The 25,391-nt window shown below is 39.3% G+C and overlaps 1 protein-coding gene across 1 annotated transcript; it reads left to right on the top strand.

Annotated features, from left to right (window-relative positions):
- The first annotated feature begins 22,343 nt into the window (after positions 1–22,343).
- LOC129729660 (ankyrin repeat and SAM domain-containing protein 6-like) lies at positions 22,344–23,451 on the top strand. The gene is made up of 3 exons (XM_055688403.1): positions 22,344–22,518; positions 22,585–22,858; positions 22,917–23,451. Exons 1-3 carry the CDS (start codon positions 22,503–22,505, stop codon positions 23,200–23,202), a joined length of 576 nt encoding a protein of 191 aa, XP_055544378.1. The 5' UTR covers positions 22,344–22,502; the 3' UTR covers positions 23,203–23,451.
- Positions 23,452–25,391: the final 1,940 nt, after the last annotated feature.

Here is a 25,391-nt window from a genome sequence, read left to right as displayed (position 1 = left end):
TTCGTTTCCATGTACAAAACGTGTTTAAATCTATATGAATACCACTTTATTGCAACAGCAATAAAATAACCCACATGCTAAACTCTTAAGATCGATGTGAAAGTTTACTTTTCGATAATTTTTCAGTCCAAGAAGTTACATCATAGCTTCAGTGTTCGAAATTTGATGCGGTATGGTACTTTGTTTTGGTAGAGTTAATGATATGTCCCAACCTCGCCGATTCCGAGTGCCTCCTAAACGGCCCTACGGTCGATACCGAGCCATTGGCATCCCTATACCGAGTAACAGTGAATGGCAATGAACTCATGTCCTGGGCTCAAATTAATTTGTGCCCGCTGTCAGCAGTAATAAAAATATGAATGAAAAGAGGCGGTGATATGCTATCTCGTTTGCACATATGTTGAGATGTTAGCCCTTGAAACATGGTACGATGCCATAGGGGTGGTCGATACCGATGATGTCAATGTCTGTAAGTTGCCGGTTATCTCAACCGCGAGCGTTGGTGATATTCCCTGAACAATGCCTTAGGGTCGGCACGCTTATCCTCAATTTTCGTGGGTACCTGGGAAATGCTTGAAATGCCGATGTAAAAACGTATTTAGCAACCTTTATTGTTTTAATTTTCGTCTTGCCTCCCACTTTTTTATATTCTATCTAGTCTTCACTTTCCAGGGCCCCTTTTCCTTCAGCCTTTGTTCACCTGTCGCCTTCAGACTTCGATGTCCTCCACTAGGGCGCCAATCATCGTATGGAAAAAAGTGACCAGAAAATTTCAAAAAAAAAAAAAAACTTAGTCGTTTTTTCAATTGTGGAAGGCGGAGTTCAAAATGTTTAGAATTTATCTTTTGAAATTCATCACTAGTCTCTCGAAATAGCTTGTATACTGATATACACTATAACTAGCATCGAATATAATATGTTTCATTAGGGTGGTTCATTTATTCGACATAGGGTGGTTCATAATATTGTGTAAAAATGAGTATAAAATGAAAAAAATCACTTTTCACTGAATACCAACAGAAAAATTCCTGAAAATATTATATTTGTTATATCATTGTCGTTAGGGTGGCAATGTTGAATTGGAAAAATTATAAGTAAACTGGCAAAATATTACAAAACAAATTTACAAAATGTATCAAACTACTCTGTGCAAAAAAAAATATCTCAACCAAAATTAAGATTGTGTCTCGTGGAAAATGTTGTTCACCTGCTCGAGAAAACACCCTGTGCAAAATTTCAGTTCAATCGGACTTAAAATGGGGTGGCGCAAAGCTATTGAAGTTTGGCTGTTTTGAAAATCGAAAAATCACCCAAGTTTTGTTTTTTTAAAAAATATACACTCTGAAAACAAATTACTAATTTAAAAAAAATAGAAGAAAGTTATAAATTAATTATCGAAAACAGCTTTTTTCGATTTTTTTTTATAAAAACTACGAAAGTTTTCCTGAACAACAAAACCGGCCATGGAGAAATCAGAAAAAAAGTTATATTTTTTAAATTTATATTTTTTTTTCACAGGGTACATTTATTTTTGGAGGAACGTTATTATTTACAACTTTGCCAGATACACTATGCCAATCAAATAAACCGTCAGCAAAGTTGTAGATAATATTTTGTCCTTTCAAAAAAAAATATGCCTCCTTAAAAAAATTATTGAAAATAATTTTTTTTCAAAAAATATTTTTTTTTTTCAAAAAATGATAACTTATTTTTCTTGATTTCTATATGATCGGACTGGTTTCATTGTTTTGGTAATCTTTCGTAGGTTTTATTTAAAAAAATCAAGTTTTCAAAAAATAAGCTCTTTTGAATAATTAATTTTTAATCTTTCTTCTAACTTTTGAACGAATAATTTTTTGAGTGTAATTTTTTTGGAAAGGCCGAATTATTATCTACAACTTTGTCGAAGACGTCACACCAATCAAACGAACCGAAGTGCTTTTTTTATTTTATACTCATTTTTACACAATATTATGAACCACCCTATGTCGAATTAATGAACCACCCTAATGAAACATAATGTATTCGATGCTAGTTATAGTGTATATCATTATACAAGCTATTTCGAGAGACTAGTGATGAATTTCAAAAGATAAATTCTAAACATTTTGAACTCCGCCTTCCACAATTGAAAAAACGACTAAGTCCCAGAGAGTAAATTTTTGCAAAAAAATTTTTTTCAGATGATACCAATTCTCGACGTTTCATGCGTTTTTAAGTCATTTGGCATCAGAAAAAAAAATTTCGATAACCGAAATTTCACGTACCCCCCCTTTGGGTGATTTTCCGATTTTCAAAAAAGTCAAACTTCAATCGCTTTGCGCCATTTTAAGTCCGATTGAGCTGAAATTTTGCACAGGGTGTTTTTTCGAGCAGGTGAACATTTTGTATAGGGTTTTTTTTTTTTTTGAAATACGAGATGACCATTTTGGCTGGCTACCACCAATTTCCATCCGTTTGCTACCTTTGCCGCCCTTGCTGGTGAAGTGCAACGTTTAAGTTTTGGTGCAACGTCGGCAAGTCCACAATTGGGTTGTTTAGCTATTCAAGGATTTCCGATTTTTATATATCATCTGAAAGAGTGTAATTTTCTGAGCAATCCTTCGATTTTTAAATGAAGAATAAAAATTCACTCAGTTGATATATGGGCGAACTGTCATTGTAGCGATTTCGAGCAGATTTCGAGCAGTTTTAAATCGTGATTTTAGAAGTGGAGGACAACGCTAGATTTTTTTTTAAAATCAGGTTTTACTTAGATGACATAAAAAATGATATAGCTAAACAACCCAATTCCCTCCTACATCCAGTGCAAGGCGTTGTCGGCAAATTTATCCGGGCCGAAAATGTTACTTTGTTTCGGACGATTCCTGTGAAACCTTCGTTGGGTCAAACGGGCAGTCACAGTTCTGGCGTTTCTAGATGAGGGATCATCAGTGGCGTTAGTGGAGAAAAGCCTGGTGTATTGGCTAGGAGCTGTCGGTGTCGCGGGGAAGCTCACGATTACGTGTCGATATTGCACGAGTGAAGAAGGAGTCCCGGTGGTTAAACCTTTGGGTGTTGGCTCCAACAAAAACTGAACGCTAAAGAGCTGTCGGACCACTACGCTTACATGCGTGGACTACCAGTTTCATCGTACGATGGTCGGCCGTGTGGGCAGCAGAGGACACAACGCGCAGTGGACACGTCTAACCCGGGATCACGGAAAAAGCAATTAAACACATTAACCTTGTAGAGAAATGAATAAATGTATTATATGCGTTTACTGGTTCGGTAGATACAATGGAATGAATATAAAAAGGTTAACACCACCTCCCTGACACGTTCGTAGCCTGTATTTTCGTAAACGCGGGAATGAAATGGCATGTTACAAACTGCTACAAACAGCGACATCGATAGATAAGGCAACACTGAACGGGAGTGAAGAGCACGTCAGATGTCTTCTCTTTGCAGCCATTGTTGTGTGGGGCCCGGCATCGAGGGGTTCGTCATAATGGGGGTACTGTCAAACTATAGGTAATGAGATTACGGTGTCAGGGAGGTGGTTAACACGCTTCGTTCTTCTCAGTTCGCGCCTCATATTGACAGCTCGGCCACTGCAAAGTAAATGACGTCGGAAATAGTTCAATGTTCTTAATAGTTCAGGTGAGGGACACTCATTGCAAATCCCTTCAGGCCGGAGATGCTTAGGGGCCAACCAGTGGAAAGGATGGGGGGGGGGAGGTCTGTGTAATGTCCACTGTCAATACCACACACTTAAAACTGGATCTCGAGCTCAGCAAAAAAACATTCGAGTTCACTCGGCAACTTTGGATTCAACCGGTATTTCAGCAAAAAAATGCCGGTTGCCGACAGTTGTCAGATCATTTTGCCGAGACTTCGTCCAAAAAACGAAGCTTGACGAGTCTCGTCTCTATTATTTGCCGAATTTATCGTTAAACATTGTTGATGCCGAGGTCAGCAAAAACATTACTGGTATCTCGGCACAAATTTTACTCGTTGCCGTGTTTCGGCAATACAGCTGTCATTCTCATGAACGAGTTGCCGCCATTTTTCTTAGTGCAAATTTATGCGTGTTACAAGAATGAATCGGATACAAGTTTGGCTGAAATTTGTGCAAATTACAAGTGTTTACAATCCGGTAGCAGAAAAAAATGTAGTACAGTTTGGGGGGAAGTGGCTGGAACTTAAAAAGTGTAGTTTCAAATCGTGTGAATACAATATTTTATTTGTTTTAGGGATAGGCATTAGACGTAATTTTAGATTAGATGTTTAGCTCAATGCCCTACTGGCGAGCAAGATAAAGATAAGTATTCAAGATTTAGTATGAATAAATTTCTTTACTTACTAAAACTCATCGAGCTTATAATTTATCTTTTGAAAGAAAACTACCTGATTCACAGCAAAACTATTTTCTGCGATTGGATTCCACTGAAAAGCGGCTCTTTACTGTGCCGAACATTCAGCTTATATAACCGAAAGGTCGTTAGACTGGTTTGCTGCTTCTCGGCTGGATTTGCCGAGAGCACAGTCAACTGTGTACCGCGATTCTCGGCATAAAATGACATCTGTCAAATATTGGTTTTCCGAGATTCTCGGCAAAAGAGATTCAGCCGAGATGGTTGCCGAGCACTCGGCTGTCCAAATCTCGGCACAAACAATGCCGAGATTCGGCGAAATTTTTTAAGTGTGCAAATTTTGAGAACTTACATCACAGACAAACAGACGTACCACTGCAGTTCAGTTTTTATGCTGATTCTGCTGATGGAAACATTCCGCATAACTGAAACTCATTTAAAATGAACGTTATTTTGATCCACGGAAATAAATCTCGTGGTACGTCTGTTTGTCTGTGCTTATATGGATAGTAGTCTCCTAGATGGTCTCGAGGTACGATGCTGGTCTAACAAGTCAATCGTCGTAGGTTCGAGTTTCAGCACGGAAGAGACTGTTAGTGTCAGTAGGATCGTAGTGCTAGCCCCACAATTATCCTGTACACTAAACAGTCGGCTGCGAAGTCTGTGTATAAGTTAAACAGAAGGTCAAGTTCCGATTTGGGATGTAGCACCAAGGCTTTGCTTTGCTTTGATGGGCAGTTTTCCACGGAGGGGGAGGAAGGGGGGGGGTTCAAAATCGTTGAAAATTTGTCCATTTGTTTTGTAGTGTGATTGCAGTGCGGCGTAAACTCGGCTAGACAGTTTACGGTCGACGCTGTTGAAGATCCGGAATTGAGTGTCCAATTCTCCCAAAGTTAACGGGTATAACGATCTCTCAGGTTTTAGTCGCTAAATATCTCGGGGTCTGGTTCGACTCTAAATGCACCTGGGCTTGTCATATTAGGTATCTGACACAAAAATGCCAACAGAGGATTAATTTTCTTCGTACGATTACCGGAACTTGGTGGGGTGCTCACCCAGGAGACCTTCTAAGGTTATACCAAACAACGATATTGTCAGTTCTTGAGTACGGCTGTTTCTGCTTTCGCTCCGCCGCGAACACACACATTATAAAATTAGAGAGAATACAATCTCGTTGTTTGCGTATTGCCTTGGGTTGTATGCAGTCGACCCATACGATGAGTCTTGAAGTGTTAGCGGGTATTCTTCCGTTGAAACATCGTTTTTGGAATCTGTCTTACCGGTTGCTAATTCGATGCACAGTTATGAACCCATTAGTAATTGAAAATTTCGAGAGGTTGGTCGACCTTCAATCTCAATCCAGATTTATGACTTTATATTTTGACTATATGGCTCAAGATAATAATCCTTCTTCATACGATTCCTCTAATGTCGCACTTTTAGATACTTCTAATAATGCTATATTCTTTGACACCACCATGAAACAAGACATTTCTGGTATCCCGGATCAATTGCGACCCCAAGAGATCCCTAAGATTTTTTTCCAATAAGTTTAAACATGTTAGCTATGATAAAAGGTTTTACACTGACGGATCTAATCTAGATGAGTCCACTGGCTTCGGTGTTTTCCATGAAAATTTTACCGCCTCCTACAAACTCGGTGCTCCTGCTTCCGTGTACGTCGCAGAACTTGCTGCTATTCAGTACTCTCTTGGAATCATCGAAACCCTACCCATAGACCACTACTTCATCTTCACAGATAGTCTCAGTGCCATTCAGGCTCTGCGATCGATGAAGCCTGTGAAGCACACCCCGTATTTCCTGGGGAAAATACGGCGGTTTTTAAGCGCTTTAACAGATAAAAATTACTGGGTTACCTTAGCGTGGGTCCCTTCTCATTGCTCGATTCCGGATAACGAAAAGGCTGACTCTTTAGCTAAGGTGGGTGTTATTGATGGCGATATTTATGAAAGACCAATTGCTAATGATGAATTTTATAGCATTTTGCGTCAGAGAACACTCAACAGTTGGCAATCATCATGGAACTCAGATGAACTGGGACGGTGGCTACATTCCATTTTTCTTAAGGTATCGACGAAAGCATGGTTCAAAGGATTGGATGTAGGTCGGGACTTCATCTGCGTGATGTCCAGACTTATGTCTAATCACTACACGTTAAACAAGCATCTCTTTCGTATAGGGCTTGTAGACAGTAATCACTGCGTTTGTGGCGATGGCTACCATGACATCGAGCATGTTGTTTGGTCGTGTACCGAATACTGTGGTGTTAGGTCCGAGCTTATAGATTCCCTTCGGGCCCGAGGAAAACAACCGAACGTACCCGTTAGAGACATTCTGGGAAGCGGTGATCTCCAGTACATGACACAGCTATACGGGTTTATAAAAAATGCTGGCATTAAAATTTGATTTCTTTTATCTATTTGCTAGAATACAATTTCTGTTACAAACTGAAAGAGAATGATACACCCGGCTGGAGACACTAAAACGAAGACTCGGCATCTCTATGTTTACGCAGACACCTCAGACCAAAACTGCTCAAATAGAACATCACTGGTTAGCCACGTACAAATGAATACATTATGTAATATAAAATAGTTAAAAACTAAATTGTAACACCCCTCCTCTCACCTTAAATCCCCACTAGCTCGTAGTCGGCCGCGAGAATAAAGAAAAGGCCTCCCTCTTTTCCCTGCTAATTTAGAATTTAAAAAAAAATGTACTTGGCTCAGTTAAACATAAATTGTATCGTGCCGTGTCAAATAAACTATTTAAACTCAACAAACTTGTAGTCCCTAAGTAGTACTACAAGTTTGTCGAATAATGCAATTTTGTAACTCTTATACCTGAAGTGTGAGAGCCCATATTCAGTGCAATATTCAGCCAATATATTCACCGCGAATATTGGCTGAGTATCCCACTGAATATTGGCTCTCACACTTTAGGCGCAAGAGTTAGAGCACTGCTTCTTTCGACAAACTTGTAGCATTATTCATGGACTGCAAGTTTGTCGTACATTATACTTCAAAATTGTACTTGTGGAACGAGTTATCGACACGCGGCCAATTGAATGGAATTGACACCCCAAAATTGAATATGCAACCTTGACCTAGACTATAGTTATCATAATAGTCTACTACAGCATCTCAGGCTTAACTCATCAAAAGCGTGTTCTCGAATATTGCGCAAAATAATATGAACCAGCTCTAATTAGGCAATGTGCGATTTTGACTGCCAGAAAAAAAGATGTTGAAGAATTGAATTGTTTCACAACAGCATTTGTAAAAGGATTTCGTCACGCAGAAATTGTCCGATTTGGCACCTCATAGTCTGTGATTGTAGGTTGAATTAGTAATTATAATTTTCGGAATATCATTGAACTCTTACTGCGTGTAAGCGGTAAAAACACTGATGAACAATGTCATTGAAGCGGCAAACTTTGAAAGAAACTAGGTGAAGGTGAAGACGTTTTGATTCCGCGTATCCCGATTGCCTTTGAATTTGTCGTTCATTTCAAATATAAAAAAGTTCATTTCAAATTTAAAACCCCTCATGAGGTATTTAATATTACTCAGAATATGAAAGCAAGCTCAAAAATAGAATAACTGTTGGTTTTTCACGAATAAAAAATAGTATGTAAATGTATGACGTTTGCGGGTCAGAAGGTAGTAGAGCAATTTTTGGTTTGGAGAAATAAAGGTAAAAACTAATTAACATATTAGTGATGAATCAGAATAAGTAAATCTTTCGATTTCCATGAAACAGAAACTCGTGGCAAGTGGCTGGACAATAATCTGGAAGTCTGAGTAATGTATCATCGATTCATCGGCGAGGTATTTACAAACAAAGTGTGACTCACACGTCGAAAACCGCAACGATTAAGAAATTGCAATCCCTACAAGAATACAAATGTATGTAGCAATTTGTTTAATTTGTATTTATGTTAATCAATCCGTTCTGAAAAGTACGTTTATGTGGTTGTTTTATTTTTTTTGAATTTCGTCCAACGGTCGCCATCATCCCACTAACACAAGCAAAACCAGTTTTCCTATTCCCAACAACAACAACAACAACAACGGTTCCGAACGTTTGCCGGCCGTGGGTTTCATTGCCATCGCGAACAGTTTATCAGTTGAAGTGAAAAAAAAAACCGTTGGCTTAAGTCACGTTTAAATCAACAGATCACGTCATCGTTTGGCGATTTAGTTTTCAACGTTTTCATTCAGAGAAACATGATGAAGAATCCAGCATGTTTACGATGGCACAACACATATGCTGAGCTGAGATAAAGCCCCGGCATGCGGGCAGGCAGCTGTTGGTCACATGCCATGCCATCAGACAGATTCAAACTCACAGAACATTGCTGCTGTGTACGTGATGCATGTAAACAGCTTGCAGTTGTGATTCCGAAATTGTTTGACGTTTGAAGCGCAAGCAAATTTAAACAAAATATGCACCTGCAACGATTCAAAAACAAATCTAAGTTAGCGGAATCAGATGCAGTGCTTCGCACCCATATGTACAGAATTCTTTCCGCGATTGAATCCTATGCGAACGACTTTGCGACTCGACTGCGGAACCAACGGCACAAGTCAAGGCTCCCTTCCTTCTATGTGTGTAGGATCGATCCCGCAGCTTCCGCATGACTCACTTACCAGATCATTTGCACACTATACGCGAAATGCTGTACGCCTTGTAGTCCAAATTTGGTGGAGGATTTTTTGGTTCTGGTAAAGGTTACGGACAGCATGCGAAATCAAGGATCGCTAGGGGTGCGGGTCATTGCTCCTTGAAGAACTGGAGCATACCCCGGAATTGACCTCTGGTACCGTGCGAACAGTATGTTATCGCGGTCGTACACATTATTTTTATTAAATCAACATACATTTTTTACTGTGATGACGATTATGATGATGATGTTTTTGTTTTCATATTTGTATTCCCGCAATGTGCGGCTGATGTCATCCGATTCATGGGCTGTCCTCTGCCTGCGACCGACAAATGGCCATGACTGCAGTGTGGAGAATTGAATGATTATTGTTCTGTTTGCGCTTATTGGCATCGAAGCTGAGTTGGAAATTTTCAAACATAAAACAAGTAAGTTCAAATTAATTTGCTTTGTTACCGTTACTGTCACTTCGTTTCTGGCATTGCATTACAATAGCCTTTCTCAATGCGGAAGGCAAATAAATTCGAAGTCGGGAGAAACGATTCTCTTCGAACATCATTAATTGCTCATTCATCGCGTCATAAACAGTTCGGCAACCAAAAGGAAACCCCGAATTAAATTAATTGCCCGCGTCGGACCCGGTGCCGAGTGTTAATAGATTTTAATTTAGATAATTTTGCTCACACTGCTGCCTTACTGGCGGTTTTGAGTTTTTCCGCGGTTCAAAGTTTCCACCATCATCAAAGGAGGCTTCGCCATAAATCACCCAACAAAAGCGTCCACGTGTTGTTGTTATTTCCATTTTTCCGTCGCTCGTGGAAACATTGAAATCCGAAAAACATTGCCGTTTAAACTTTGATAGAAACAAAAACACCCGTTAGTCATCGCTTCGGCGGCTAAGTTGTCCACTAATCCCGTGACGAAGAAAAGCACCACAATTTCCTCCAATTTATCTTATATTCTCCTAAGCTTCAATAAAGCAAATTAGTAGTTGAGTGAGCGGTCCTAATTACGCGTACGATTCGGACTAACGACAGCATATTTCGTAAGTATTTTAAATTCACTATTCAAACTCAAAAAGCAATTAGGCGTAGTTCAGACACGCGCTCGTTCCGTGTCCAAATAACCGGAGGAAATCCAGTTTTATCAATGAATTCATTTATCTTTCCACTTTTTTGCGTTGCACCCTGCGGTGGCAATAAAGCATGAGCAACAGCAGCATATCCCAGCCTGGCCATATTTGTTTGTGATAAAAAAAAGGTCTTACACACAAAGCCCCGACAGTGCCAAAAGCGTCCGTCCGCGTGTGTGTGTGAATGTGTGTAAATGAGATCTTACCTTTTATGGTTTGTCGTAGGACAATTCCGATGGCCGATGGTCAAGAGGGACAAGCGCCACCAACCAGGCACGTTTCATGGTACGTGATAATTATTGAATCACACACAATAGGTAAAAAAAATGTTATTGATCAACGTAATGATTTATTTTGAGCTTCTCATTTTTGTTTTATTTGATCTTTGCAACAATTTGAATATTTTAATAGTGTCGAATCTTTTTTATTTCTTTTGATATTTAAAGTATTCTCAATACTCAATACTGGCCTTTAGAAGGCGATTTCGGCGATTCTGAGCTCAATTTGGGATCATTTTCTTTTTTGGCGTTTTCTGGCCTTTAGAAGGCGTTTTAGGCAATTCTGAGCTCAATTTGGGATCATTTGATTTTTTGCCCTTTTCTGGCCTTTAGGAGGCGATTTCGGCCATTTTGAGTTCAATTTGGGATCATTTTCTTTTTTGGCCTGTTCTGGTCTTTAGAAGGCATTTTAGGCAATTTTGAGCTCAATTTGGGATCATTTTCTTTTCTGGCGTTTTCTGGCCTTTTGAAGGCAATTTCGACCATTCTGAGCTCAATTTGGGATCATTTTCTTTTTTGGCGTTTTCTGGCCTTTAGAAGGCATTTTTGGTGATTCTGAGCTCAATTTGGGATCATTTTCTTTTTTGACCTTTTCTGGCCTTTAGAGGGCGTTCTAGGCAATTCTGAGCTCAATTTGGGATCATTTTCTTTTTTTGCCTTTTCTGGCCTTTAGGAGGCGATTTCGGCCATTTTGAGTTCAATTTGGGATCATTTTCTTTTTTGGCCTTTTCTGGCCTTTAGGAGGCGTTTTAGGCAATTTTGAGCTCAATTTAGGATCATTTTCTTTTCTGGCGTTTTCTGGCCTTTTGAAGGCGATTTCGGCCATTCTTAGCTCAATTTGGGATCATTTTCTATTTTGGCGTTTTCTGGCCTTTAGAAGGCATTTTTGGCGATTCTGAGCTCAATTTGGGATCATTTTCTTTTTTGGCCTTTTCTGGCCTTTAGAAGGCGATTTCGGCCATTTTGAGCTCAATTTGGGATCATTTTCTTTTTTGGCCTTTTCTGGCCTTTAGAAGGCGTTTTAGGCAATTCTGAGGTCAATTTGGGATCATTCTCTTTTCTGGCGTTTTCTGACCTTTAGAAGGCGATTTAGGCCATTTTGAGCTCAATTTGGGATCATTTTCTTTTTTGGCCTTTAGAAAACGATTTCGGCCATTCTGAGCTCAATTTGCGATCATTTTCTTTTTTGGCCTTTTCTGGCCTTAAGAAGGCGTTTTTGGCGATTCTGAGCTCAATTTGGGATCATTTTCTTTTTTGACCTTTTCTGGCCTTCAGAAAGCGATTTCGGACATTCTGAGCTCAATTTGGGATCATATACTTTTTTGGCGTTTTGTGGCCTTTAGAAGGCGTTTTCGACGATTCTTAGCTCAATTTGGGATCGTTTTCTTTTTTGGCCTTTTCTGGCCTTTAGAAGGCGATTTCGGCCATTCTTAGCTCAATTTGGGATCATTTTCTTCTTTGGCCTTTTCTGGCCTTTAGAAGGCGTTTTCTACGATTCTTAGCTTAATTTGGGATCATTTTCTTTTTTGGCGTTTTCTGGCCTTTAGAAGGCGATTTTGAGCTCAATTTGGGATCATTTTCTATTTTGGCCTTTTCTGGCCTTTAGAAAGCGATTTCGGCCATTTTGAGCTCAATTTGGGATCATTTTCTTTTTTGGCCTTTAGAAAACGATTTCGGCCATTCTGAGCTCAATTTGCGATCATTTTCTTTTTTGGCCTTTTCTGGCCTTAGGAAGGCGTTTTTGGCGATTCTGAGCTCAATTTGGGATCATTTTCTTTTTTGACCTTTTCTGGCCTTCAGAATGCGATTTCGGACATTCTGAGCTCAATTTGGGATCATTTTCTATTTTGGCCTTTTCTGGCCTTTAGAAGGCGATTTCGGCGATTCTGAGCTCAATTTGGGATCATTTTCTTTTTTGGCCTTTTCTGGCCTTTAGAAGGCGTTTTTTTGCGATTCTGAGCTCAATTTGGGATCATTTTCTTTTTTGACCTTTTCTGGCCTTTAGAAGGCGATTTTGAGCTCAATTTAGGATCATTTTCTATTTTGGCCTTTTCTGTCCTTTATAAGGCGTTTTTGGCGATTCTGAGCTCAATTTGGGATCATTTTCTTTTTTGGCATTTTCTGGCCTTTAGCAGGCGTTTTCGACGATTCTTAGCTCAATTTGGGATCATTTCCTTTTTTGGCCTTTAGAAGGCGATTTCGGAGATTCTGAGCTCAATGTGGGATCATTTTCTTTTTTGGCCTTTTCTGGCCTTAGGAAGGCGTTTTCGACGATTCTTAGCTCAATTTGGGATCATTTTCTTTTTTGGCCTTTTCTGGCCCTTAGAAAGCGATTTCGGCCATTCTGAGCTCAATTTGGGATCATTTTCTTTTTTGGCCTTTTCTGGCCTTTAGAAGGCGATTTCGGCGATGTTGAGCTCAATTTAGGATCATTTTCTTTTTTGGCATTTTCTGGCCTTTAGAAGGCGATTTCGGCCATTCTGAGCTCAATTTAGGATCATTTTCTTTATTGGCGTTTTCTGGCCTTTAGAAAGCGGTTTCGGCCATTCTGAGCTCAATTTGGGATCATTTTCTTTTTTGGCTTTTTCTGGCCTTTAGAAGGCGTTTTTGGCGATTCTGAGCTCAATTTGGGATCATTTTCTTTTTTTGCCTTTTCTGGCCTTTAGAAAGCGATTTCGGCCATTCTGAGCTCAATTTGGGATCATTTTCTTTTTTGGCCTTTTCTGGCCTTTAGAAGGCGATTTCGGCGATGTTGAGCTCAATTTGGGATCATTTTCTTTTTTGGCATTTTCTGGCCTTTAGAAGGCGATTTCGGCCATTCTGAGCTCAATTTAGGATCATTTTCTTTATTGGCGTTTTCTGGCCTTTAGAAAGCGGTTTCGGCCATTCTGAGCTCAATTTAGGATCATTTTCTTTTTTGGCCTTTTCTGGCCTTTAGAAGGCGATTTTGGCGATTCTGAGCTCAATTTGGGATCATTTTCTTTTTTTGCCTTTTCTGGCCTTTAGAAAGCGATTTCGGCCATTCTGAGCTCAATTTGGGATCATTTTCTTTCTTGGCTTTTTCTGGCCTTTAGAAGGCGTTTTTGGCGATTCTGAGCTCAATTTGGGATCATTTTCTTTTTTGGCCTTTTCTGGCCTTTAGAAGGCGATTTCGGCCATTCTGAGCTTAATTTGGGATCATTTTCTTTTTTGGCCTTTTCTGGCCTTTAGAAGGCGTTTTTGGCGATTCTGAGCTCAAAGTGGGATCATTTTCTTTTTTGGCCTTTTCTGGCCTTTAGGAGGCGTTTTTGGCGATTCTGAGCTCAATTTGGGATCATTTTCTTTTTTGGCCTTTTCTGGCCTTTAGAAAGCGATTTCGGCCATTCTGAGCTTAATTTGGGATCATTTTCTTTTTTGGCCTTTTCTGGCCTTTAGAAGGCGTTTTTGGCGATTCTGAGCTCAATTTGGGATCATTTTCTTTTTTTGCCTTTTCTGGCCTTTAGAAGGCGTTTTTGGCGATTCTGAGCTCAAAGTGGGATCATTTTCTTTTATGGCCTTTTCTGGCCTTTAGAAGGCGTTTTTGGCGATTCTGAGCTCAATTTGGGATCATTTTCTTTTTTGGCCTTTTCTGGCCTTTAGAAAGCGATTTCGGCCATTCTGAGCTCAATTTGGGATCATTTTCTTTTTAATCAGTTTGAACGTTTTGTTGCCTCTCTGTAATGTTTCAACATTCTGGACACTGTATTTGCTGTTGTTGTTTTTTACTCATTATTTTTTTATTGTTACTTTTCGAAGATTTTGGATATTTGAAGCATTTTTGATTTTTCAAGCACATAGTTCATACTTCATTTTCTTATTTCAATCGTTGATCTTTTGACCACACTTTTTTCTTACCTTTTTCAATTTCTTGACAGTTTTGATTTTTCTTATTTTTTCCTTCATTTTCAATTTTCTTTCCCACTTGATATTTTAAGCAACGTTTGACATCTTTTTTGGCATATTTTTATTTATTATATTTCAAACACTTTTTAACAGCTTGCACATTCCTTTTTTATTTGACATCATTATCGTTTCATATCTCTTAACCTTTTCACTTTTTTATGTTTTTAATCTTAGCATTTTTAGACTCCTATATTGGCAGATAATCCTCCCTTTTCGACACTAAACGGATTTAGGTTGCAAAGTTTGCATCTCACCTAAATAATTTTACTTGCCGGCACTGTGGATTTACAGTAAAATTTTCTAGGGTAGCCGTAAATTTTCCCACTGATTGTTGTTGTGTGCTCCAACCTAGATTATGATAAACAACAGGCTAGTAACTGCGAGCGCTACTTAATACAAGTGCGAAAGGTATCTGTTCGTGTTTTGCCTCCAGTGTTGTACTCGAGCTTGGAGCGCAAAATATGCGCTGAATTCTTATCCTGCACGGGTTAATCGTTGGTATGCAAGCGCATCGCTGCTGGTGGAGAGAAAGGAGAAGAAGAGGAATCTTCTGTTTGATCAAGTTTTTTTTTTCTTATCGATCGCGTGTTGATTGCGAAGCTTGTACAGAGAGATTGTTGTGTGCGAATGTTAGTTCGATACTACAGCCCAGACAAAGAGTGCTTTTATGGTCAGTCTCTGAGCTCAGGCAAGCCGCATCGCACCACATTCTTAGCTTAGCTCTTTTAGCTTGTTGCCAACCAACAGCAGCAGCAGGTAGGATAAGTCGGGAATGGGAACAGCGTTCGGTACTTGAACGGTTATGTCTGATTTAAATGTAATCTTGCTCTATTATTTTTTTTCACTCGATCAACTCATCATTATTGGGGTCTCCCGATTATGGCCCACTAATCGATCATTCGGCCAGAGGAACGATTAGTTTTGTTGCTATAAAACGGGATCAGAGCTAAAATTATTGCTTCAGATTAACTTTCCAATTTGCAAAAAATGAATAACTAATTAAAAATATCTGACATTTTTTATCAATTTCACCTGTCAGATAGTAAACTATGGAAAATCATGTAAGACAAATGCCCTTTTTGGCACTAACCAACTCACAAAAACCGAGCGAAACTTTGTCCGCTCGATGGGGTTAGTTTAAATTCGCTTTCTATAGTCAATTAAGAAAATACAATTTTATCAAGCTGCAAATCGAAACACGTTATACCAAATGTTGTGCCCCTCGCTCCGTCCGTATAGTTTGAGGGGTTATTTTCTGTTTTAAAATTCGACCTACTGCGCCTCGATAGACTGGCGAACCGACGACGTTCGCTTTGGGTGTTTGGTATCTGAATTTCATATGAGTTTCATAAAATCGTGACGTTGAACGCTCGGAGTGTTTTCCTGCTCCCGGTTGGGGTTGGCGCCTGCTACGATTTTCGGGGTCTTCCTTTTGCTGTGTCTGTTTTGATTTTAATCGAGCAGCAGCAGCACCGCTCGACCGGGTAACAAATGGATTCACATCACAGCAGCAGCAGCAGCAGTGCACTCTGTGTGTGGGAAAGCAGTGTATAGGGGGGCAATGAACTCTTTTTTTTTGTAATCATGGAACAAAAAAAAATTGCTCAAGCTACTTGGATGTGCGCAAAAGCCGTGTCCAATGGCATTCGCCAATCAACAATCGACAGCGCGCAAAAGTGGTAACAGTTTTCCACATTTTCCGCAACCGAATTAAAAACTGTCGTTGATTAAATTGTGATTGTTTAATTGCTATTTTTTTATTATTTTATCCGTTACCTGTTTCTACGTCTTATGGATGGAATTAATTAATTAATTAGGAAGTAATAGGAATGCATTTCATTTAAGATTAGATAAACGATTAATTGAAATGCTTACCAGCACGCATCTGATTAACATTATATCAGTGAACATTTTTGAGCATATATCAAGGTGATAAGAAAACGAAAATGCACAAAATTAAAGTTAAACAAAAGTCTGAAGACGAGCGGGGGCCTAGTGTGGTTGGTAACGTCTCCGCCAACCACGCTCGACGCCTGGGTTCGAATCCCACCGCCGACATAGGTGTCGATGGTTGTGAGGTGGCGTGATCCACTCACAACCAACCCAACTGGTCTAGATTCAATCCTAGCCGACACCGGGAGATTTTCTGAGGCGAAAAATCTCTGGGATCACGCCTTCCATCGCATGAGGAAGTAAAGCCGTTGGCGCCGGTCCGTTAATAAACGGGTCGTGAGTTAGGGACCTTGGTGTGGAGTCGCCTCCCTGGGCGTCAGTGATTGGCCACAACAGTGGCGGAACTAGACCGACGGAAAATAAGCGAGAATAAAAAAAAAAAAAAAGTCTGAAGATCACAAATGGAGTATGTCAAAAAGTCAATATGTGAAACATGTTTCAAATGTTATGTCAACTTTTTTGTGCTGAGTTTGTAGTCATTTTCTTTTTACATTTCACGTGGATAGAAAAATCGTCATTCTACCCATTCCTCTTCCGGGGACAACCATGAAAATTCACCTGAAAAGTCTGAGCGTCCAGAGAAATAAAAAGAATCCCAAAATGGTTGAGAAACGCACTAAAAGATCCAAAAAAGAGCAAAGCAACAATTGATTCCAAGTTTAGTTGTAATTGGTTCCGAAGTTGAAAAAAGGCCAAAAACAAAAAAAGAATTCAATGTTGCAGGTTTATTGAGCGCCAAGAAAAAGCCGAAAGCTGCTATCAAAATATTATCCCAAATCAACCTCCAAAAACTTTGAAACGTTTGTTAAAGGTAGAAAGAAAGCATACAATAGTTTATGCTAAAGAACTTTCCTGAAATCTAGAAGAAGTCGAAAAAAAATAATTTTAATTCAACTTTAAGTGACTTTTTAGATGCAAAAGAAACGCAAGAAAATAAAAATTCGTGCTGAAATATATAAAAAAAATTCTCTGTAAAAACGGATGAAGCCAACTAGGTATTCCGAATTTACTAAAAACGCTTGAGAACGCGCTGGAATCAAAACAAAATATAATGAAGAGTTTCAAATTAATTAAGTAATTCTAACGAAAAATTATTGATTTGGAATTGTAAGTGAAGCATAGGAGAGAAGTGATATTACGTTACTTCATAAAAGTGCACAAATATCATTAATTAGAATAGTTTTTTTTGCCAAAAATTTACAGTAATCTTTCGACAGAAATGCTCTCAACACAAAGGGTGGCGACAAGTACAAGTTTTTATTTTCCCTAAGGCCAACAAAAGGAACAAATCCCTGCCAAAATCCTTTAGGCCGATCAGCTTATCGTCAGTTGTTCTCTAAACAATGGAAAAAATAATCGGTGAGCACATTAAATCATTAGTAAATATCAATTTGTTTACCAGGAGGGGAAATCGTCGGTAACTGCACTCCATACTATAGTTACAAAACTAGAAAAAATTTTTGCTGCAAGAGAAATTTCCCTTACGGCGTTTCTTGATATTGAAGGGGCATTTGATAACTGCTGCAATGGAGAAACGTGGTTTTGACAATTGCATTATTCATTGGATAAGCGAGATGTTATCAAAAAGAGAAATATCAGCAAGCCTTGGTAGCTCTTATATAAGTGTAACAGCTATAAAAGGGTGCCAACAAGGAGGGGTGATATCTCCTCTGCTGTGGTCATTAATAGTTGATGATCTTCTAAAAAAATTGATGGAAGAAGGCTTTGAAGTAGTTGGATTTGCTGATGATATTGTCACTATTGGTCGTGGCAAGTATGATGATATCATCGCAAATCGAATGGAAATTGCCCTAAACATTATTTCCTCGTGGTGCGATAGGGAAGGCTTAAATGTAAATCCTTCAAAAACCACTATCGTCCCATTTACACGTAGAAAAAAAACTATGCTTAATGATAGTAGGCTAAAAGGTGAGCTTCTTAAACTCTCAGATAACGTCAAATACCTTGAAGTAACTCTTGACAAAAAACTTAACTGGAATACACATCTAGAGCAGGCAATAAAAAAGCTACAAATACTCTATGGATATGTGATAAGACTTTTGGTAAACAATGCACAATGGTCCAGAAACCAAATTTAGGGGGAAATTTGGGTCTAGAGCTCCATAGCAATGTTTCAGAGAAAAATTTTCTTCTACAAAGTTGTTACATATGATAATGCGCTTATTGAAAAATTATCAAAAATTAGGGTGATCAAAATTTTCGAAGCAATCAACTATCTAACTTTTTTATCTTTGAAGATAGAGGAAAAACTTGTTCTACAATGTTATAGCTCCAGTAATTTTAAGTAACTTTGTAAAAAAAAGTTTTTTTTCTATCTTTGAAAACAACCAATTTATATTGCAAAAACACATTTTGCGCTCTAACTTCTTTATTTCAAGTTTCACCTTTAAACTGCCTTTGAACGACTTTTAAAGCTTTTTAAGAGAAGCAATTTGCAATTCTGATATCGTAAATATCTCTATTCTACTTAAAGTTATTGATGTTTTTCATCAAAAAACATGCTTTTTTCATTTGTATGTCATTCATTTTGGAGCAAACATAAAAAACATCTCTTGGTCTCATTTTGAAGGGCATGCTTGACTCTATAAATGGAGGAACTTTTAGAGGTATATTATTTTTTAAATTTGAGTAAATTCAATTTGAAAACAAGACGAAAATTTCAATAATTTTATACATTATGCATATAAGAGCACCAAGATTTAGGTTTTGGTATTTTTTCTTATAACTAGACGTAATTACCTTCAATTTGACCCAAAAAGATCGAAAATCGATCAACTGATTCAAAAGTTATGAATTTTTTTAAATAAAATACATCGAATATAGCCGATTTTTATGGTCACCCTATTTCGAAGTTGGTCACGCAAAGTGCTTCAATTGTGCTCAAAATCGCAGGGATGCATCTATGTTGAAAATAATCAAACCCGTATTGTTTCGTTGGGTTGTTAAGGGGATCAGCTCCGAAATAGGGTGACTTAGCAAAATTAAAAAGGGGGAATATGTCACAAAATATCAAAAAATTGATCGCAGTGACGAAAATACCCAACACGGAGAAAAACGAAAAATGATTCAATTGAAGAACACTTAATGGAAGAAAAGTCAAAGCAGGATTTGATTCCAAATTTAGCTGAAAGTGTTTCCAATCATATTGAAACTGACTCCAAATTTACGCACAGCTTAGTTAAAAGTGCCTCAAAGAGTTGCAATGAAGTTCATGATAAATAATTTCAAATTAATCAAAAATTCTTCCTGGTAACTCCTCCGTTTCAGCGACAAAGTTGTTGGAGTAGATCTTACGCTTCGATGGGAGGCAGCTGGGCGAGTTCTCCGACTAAGGTATCACATCGACATACAGCCGCTCTATCTCCTCCAACGATCACTTCGAATAGTGGGCCGACGTCAGATCCGACCAGAACACCGCGTCTTCGCCCTTATGATATTTCTTCAGGAACGACGCAACCTCTGGCAGGCGCTTCGAACTAAAAATTCCCCGTTCACGGCCAGTCCGAAGCGAAAGAAGAGTCAGCCACAGCAGCACTCTCTTAGGGAACTTATGGTGTGAAACGAACTTTACCTCGCAGCACACTTCCTTACTTTACCAGTTTTTCATTTTTTGACCGGTTGCATCGACCTCCCGGCTAAGCGCACGCAGTGATGTAGCCACTTTTCCCTCGATCTTTCTCTTTAGTATCCTTTGGAGCTTCTTGTCGCTCAGGGTTGTCGGCCTTCCGGAACGATGCTCTGATTGTTGTCCATTAGTGCCAAGATGTTGTAGAAGCCGGAACGGGCGTATCCGGCGTTCATAAATTGTCGCACGATGTCTTTTTTAAAGTAGCTCCACTGTTTAGATTTTCACCTTCACGGTTAGCGTCGACCGTTAAAGCTGTCATTTTTTTTTTTGACTCATGGGTTACCACGATTGATGCTGCATGGGTAGTTTCTTCAGTGCGTGTGAAGGCCCATGAAATATCAGCAATTTTGTTCATTTTTCAATGCAAACGTTGAACAATGAAAACATTCCTTTTCAAGGCCGTCACAAACATCACTAGCAATTCGTATAACTCTACGTCAATAATGCGCTCGCGTCTCGGATACACCTTCAACTGAAATTGTGTTCACTGTGAAAAGTTTTGAGGTCAGCAGACATTTTTTTACAAAAACTTTTAAGATCCATTAGTTTTTCCGAAGAAAGTTTAAAAATCGAAAAGTGTAGCGGCTGACGGTTGTCAATCAACTCTTTTAGATATTTTTTTTACTATTCTGAGTTTAATTTATTTTATTTTTGTATTTGACATCTTCTTATCGGGTTTTGCATTTGGTGTCATTATATTGTCCATTTAGACCTACTTTTTTCGACAGATGATGATTCCCAAATCCTCTCCGCTATCCACTCATTACTACATTCTCATTCATTCAAAGTATGTTTATATGAAAGGTCACTGATATTTTACTGAGACAAATTTTTCTTGGATAAAGTTATGACTAATATACTGCCGTAATCTCGCAGACTGACGTAAACTCCAAAGTCGCCGATTTGTGTTTTTTTGTGATTTAAAAAAAAATTGAAAATAGCGTCATTTATTCACGAAAACGCAATGACGTAACCGTATTGAAAGACAACACGTTGACTGACCCATAATTGTAGAGGGACTGTAGTTGGCAAGTGCGTGCACCTAGGCTAACTGGTAATTACCGAGAACGACATTAGCAGAGAAATTCTTCGAGGTCCTATTGCGGTCCTATTTGGACTCCGGAGGATGCACTGCTCGAATAAAATTAGCCGTGGAACGAAGTCGACTATCTACCAAACTTTGATCATACTGTAGCCCTCTAAGGTCGCGAAGCTTGGTTCATGCTCGTGGAGAACTAAAGCGCACTTGCTTTTTGTACGGAAGAAGTGCAGATGAAAGGTGGAGCGACTTGTCGCATACTACAGTGGATGTACGTCAATCGGTTGTAGAAACAGTGAAATAAAAATCGCTGTTTCTACAACAGAATGACGTTGGTAACATAACTTCAGTTAATAAACCTTTTTCCACAAATTATACGTTCGGCAATGTTTTGTGATTATATTAATGCATTTTGTACAGATCAGATTGTTGAAATTCATCCTAACACTTATTATACAAACGTTTTTGGAAAAAGCTTCGTGCTGAAAATTTTACTGGCTGTCGCATACGTCAGTCTGCGAGATTACGACAGTATACTACAATCCCCCCTTGGAATAAAATGAATTGAACTATAACCTGTTGATTTATTTATTCATATTTAATGGGCCTTCTGTGTTCTCTTCATTGATACTCGTTTTTCGGCATATGATGATGCTCCCTGAGAACCGCTTCGTTCACTACCTTACTTCACCGTTTGCTTTTCCAACCACGACGGGTGGAGATACCCAAGGGGTGGGTCCTGTTTTCGGCTCAATGGTGTCACGCCGAAGAAGCTCGTCTAACTTCTTGTTGACAGCTGCTTCCAACGGAAGAGGTAGGTGGCGCATAGTTTGGAATACAGGAGCCATATCCGGATCAATGTGAATGCATGCTTAACATCGAGAATGGCTATGGATTATCGTCGACCTGATCAATATTTAAGGATTCCCAAGCACTTTGCCTTAGTGTCACCAAGAAACAGACCGAATCGTCTCTTGCTAACCTTTATCTCCACCATAAACCAAAATCTTCAACGGATCGTTGCTTCCGTAGGCCGTGAGAATCCTGATGCTTGCTATCGCGGAGGTGATCAATTTTATCTGTTTCTCCTTCAGGTTCAACCAGGTTGCATTGCTAATCAGAAACGCTTGGCCATCGGAGTCGATCAGCATATCTACGTCAACGCTCCGTTTGCGGACAAAGTTTAAAACGGTAACTACCAGTCTCCGTGGATTCGTGGCAACATGGGTGTTATAAAGCTGTGATAAAACCGAAGATACGCCGTGTGACGGTAGGAATACTGTTTTTTACCATAAAAATTAGGAATATTATAGCGTTCCAATCTACAATGTTGTCAAACCTGCCACAGTTTGCTTCCCGCGCGGACAACAATACTGAAACAATAGCGAGATCTGTCTTCAGAGGAGATCTTTTGTACTCTCGTGAAGCACACATAAATGTTCTGCCTGTTTGCTTTTTTTGTGTTTCCTTGTGTTTAAGTTAATCAAAATGTTCCGAACTCGCCGTAAGTCCTCAACAAAAATTACAAAAAAAAACTCATTTACAGTAATATTACTACAAACGATTTCAGAACTAAACACAGTGCAGCCATCGCCGTCAATAGTGCGATTTTCCCCGGAGGCGCTCGATTCGAGGGACGTTTCCTTCGAGGCATACAAACAGGCCAAACACTCCAAAACGAGGAAACGCAGCTTCTCGCCGCTGGTTAATGCAAAAAATATGCGCTCCCCGGACATTTCGCCGATCGCACTCAACAAACCGATGCGCGTCTCACCCAGGACGAACACCCCTAAGACCGTATCCTCTTCGTCTACGAAAGTGCCATCATATGCAGGTTATAAGATGTAAGTAACCTGATCATAGTAGTCGGGGTTATGTCATTTTTATCTATTCTGCGCGCAGGACAGTTCCTAAAAAAGACGGCACCCGAGAGCAGTCGCGATACGGGCTACTGTTTGCCATAGCAACGCCGATAACAAAGCGCGAGCTGGAACATCGCATCACCGTTGACAACATCCTGAAGAACCTGGACCTGGTCAAGTATATGGACATCTTCATCCGCGAGGAGATCGACTTCGAGGTGTTTCTAACTCTGTCGGAGAAGGATTTGCACGACATCGGTATCGATTGCCAGGCGGATATCGAGCGGATTCTGGCCAAGGTTGCCGAATACAATGCCGGTACGTAAGTGCCAGTCGGGTTTCGATTGTTGTTACTTTGTGTTCGTATGTGTATGTTTGTTTGTGTTAATTTTTAACTCTATGACAGCCAGAGACGGATTAGGACGGTTATTTTTTTCTTTTGAAGTAAGTTAAGATCAAGAGTTTCTTGAAGATTGAAGATTGTAAACAGGGTATAATAATTACGGAAAGTTTCTGTGATTTACACCACCATGAAATTGTTTAAATAAAATGAATGAATATCTAAAAAAACACTACAAAAAGATTGTTTTAATTATATTTGCACATAGATTCTAACTTTTTCTAAATCTATATAAATAAAAATAGGTTGCTGTCCGTATTTCACGATTTTACTCAAGAACAGATCAGTGGATCGGCGTGAAAATTGGTATTCAGAAGTTTTGAGGGCCGCGAAGGACATTATATTGATTTGAGATTCCTCCATCCTCTGGAAGGGAGGGGTTCCCAGACAAATGAAATACAAATTTCTGCATTACTCAAGAACTATTTACTTGAGCTTTATCAAACACATCTAAGTGAAATAATGTGGATAGAGTATGGAGAAATACAAAAAAAACTGATTTTAAGGTGCTAAAGAACACTTTATATCTCACTGAATTAAAATTATTTCAAGTTAACTTCTTTGAAATAATAAGTACTAAAGCGTTATTGAACACATTTACTTTGTTGAAATCCAAAAGTTAGTCTGATGTTGAAATTCTAGAGATCGAAGCCCTTTTCAATTAATTATTTAATTGTCCCCTGCGCCGAATCGAAAGTGAATTTTGATAACTTATTTATTGTCAACTTTTCATCTTTTCCATAGAAAGTTGCTTTGAATACGTTCATCAATCGATTTCTAGGTGTATGACAGTGTTGCGCGAATTTTGCACCATTACGTTCATCACAACAACCTTCTTACAATCCAACCGTGTCATGCCCGACTGGCATAGAGCGACCCGCCTGGAGGCTGGTAGAGGGGGAGGGTTCATGTTTTCGAGGTCGTGAGGTCAGGCGACAAAGAGACGACGATTTAGTTTAGAGAGGAAAAGTTTTCTTCCAGACTCCGTCCGTTGTCTCGCTCGGTCGTCGGTGTGGGAAATTGATAGTACGCGGCAGCAGCGGATCCGAGCGCGCTCAACTGTGAGTGCCAATATCGGAGCAGTCGCTCTCTACCATATATGGTAATGTTTTCGCTTTGCATTTCGACGGTTTTCGAATCAACTTTTTCCATTTTTCTCTGCTGCTTCAGCTTCAGCTGAGCTTCAAACGATGATGATGATGATGATGATGGTTGGTTGGCTAGAGGAGGCCACATGCAGTTATGCAGTTGCGTTTTGTTTAGTTTCCAGCGCTGAATTTCCAATCAAATGCGTTATAAAACAAGTCGTCAACATTTAGCTCCATAAAAGTAAGCACTACTAAGTGCAATCGGATGAGCGCGATGAGGCAGACCCAATTAGTGATGCGCCTAAAACAATTTTTCGTTAATTGGAAAAGTTGGTCGGCTGTCGGTGCATCGTCTTTGTGCCAGTCCGCAAATATTTAATGATCTCTTGATTTTTTTGAGGTTAATGCTCACTGGGATCCACATATGCATTTAATAGCAAGCACCTCACGGGCAAAAAAAAAACGCTACTATTTAAGGTTGCGGTTATGGATAACGATAGAAAAAGGAAACACAATGTGAGCTGTTTTTTTTTTCATGAGCACCGTATATTGCGTCAATCTTGCGTACTGTCGATTGCTGTTTTCGGATTAATTATTATTACATGTTATTGACAGCTGGAAACCCTGATCGGTTTTTTTTTCAATCACTGCGAGAAAGGTAGAGTAGGCTCCTAGCAGCGCAACAGCGCCTTCTAGGGGCAAGTCGCAGTCAATATTACGGATTGCCTTCTACTTACAATGTGCAAATAATGCGTATCATTGTCATCATTTTAGCTGACGAAAATTGTTACAGTCAATGGTTCCAGACCCGCCAACACAAACAAACGCTAGGGGTAAAACACATACACTATCAGTGCGATACCCGACACAATGGGGGTGAACCATCTTCCAAGAATCAAATGTTAGCCTAGGTCATTGAATCCGGGGAATCCCTCCAGCCATTCCGCATTTTCCGCAGCTTTGTTGATGTAGGGTGTGGTACCTTTTGTTTGTATTGGCCCTTCTTGTCCCGAAGTTCTCTCGTTGT

This window comes from Wyeomyia smithii, chromosome 1 (genome assembly GCF_029784165.1).
Source record: "Wyeomyia smithii strain HCP4-BCI-WySm-NY-G18 chromosome 1, ASM2978416v1, whole genome shotgun sequence".
Classification (NCBI taxonomy): domain Eukaryota; kingdom Metazoa; phylum Arthropoda; class Insecta; order Diptera; family Culicidae; genus Wyeomyia; species Wyeomyia smithii.
The sequence above is the reverse complement of the archived record's forward strand: the minus strand, read 5'-3'. Positions and strand labels throughout refer to the sequence as shown.

Bases quoted from the DNA above. Each gene is read 5' to 3' on its own strand.
- LOC129729660 (XM_055688403.1), top strand. The intron at 22,859-22,916 runs GTAAGTAACCTG...TTCTGCGCGCAG, and splicing joins TCATATGCAGGTTATAAGAT to GACAGTTCCTAAAAAAGACG.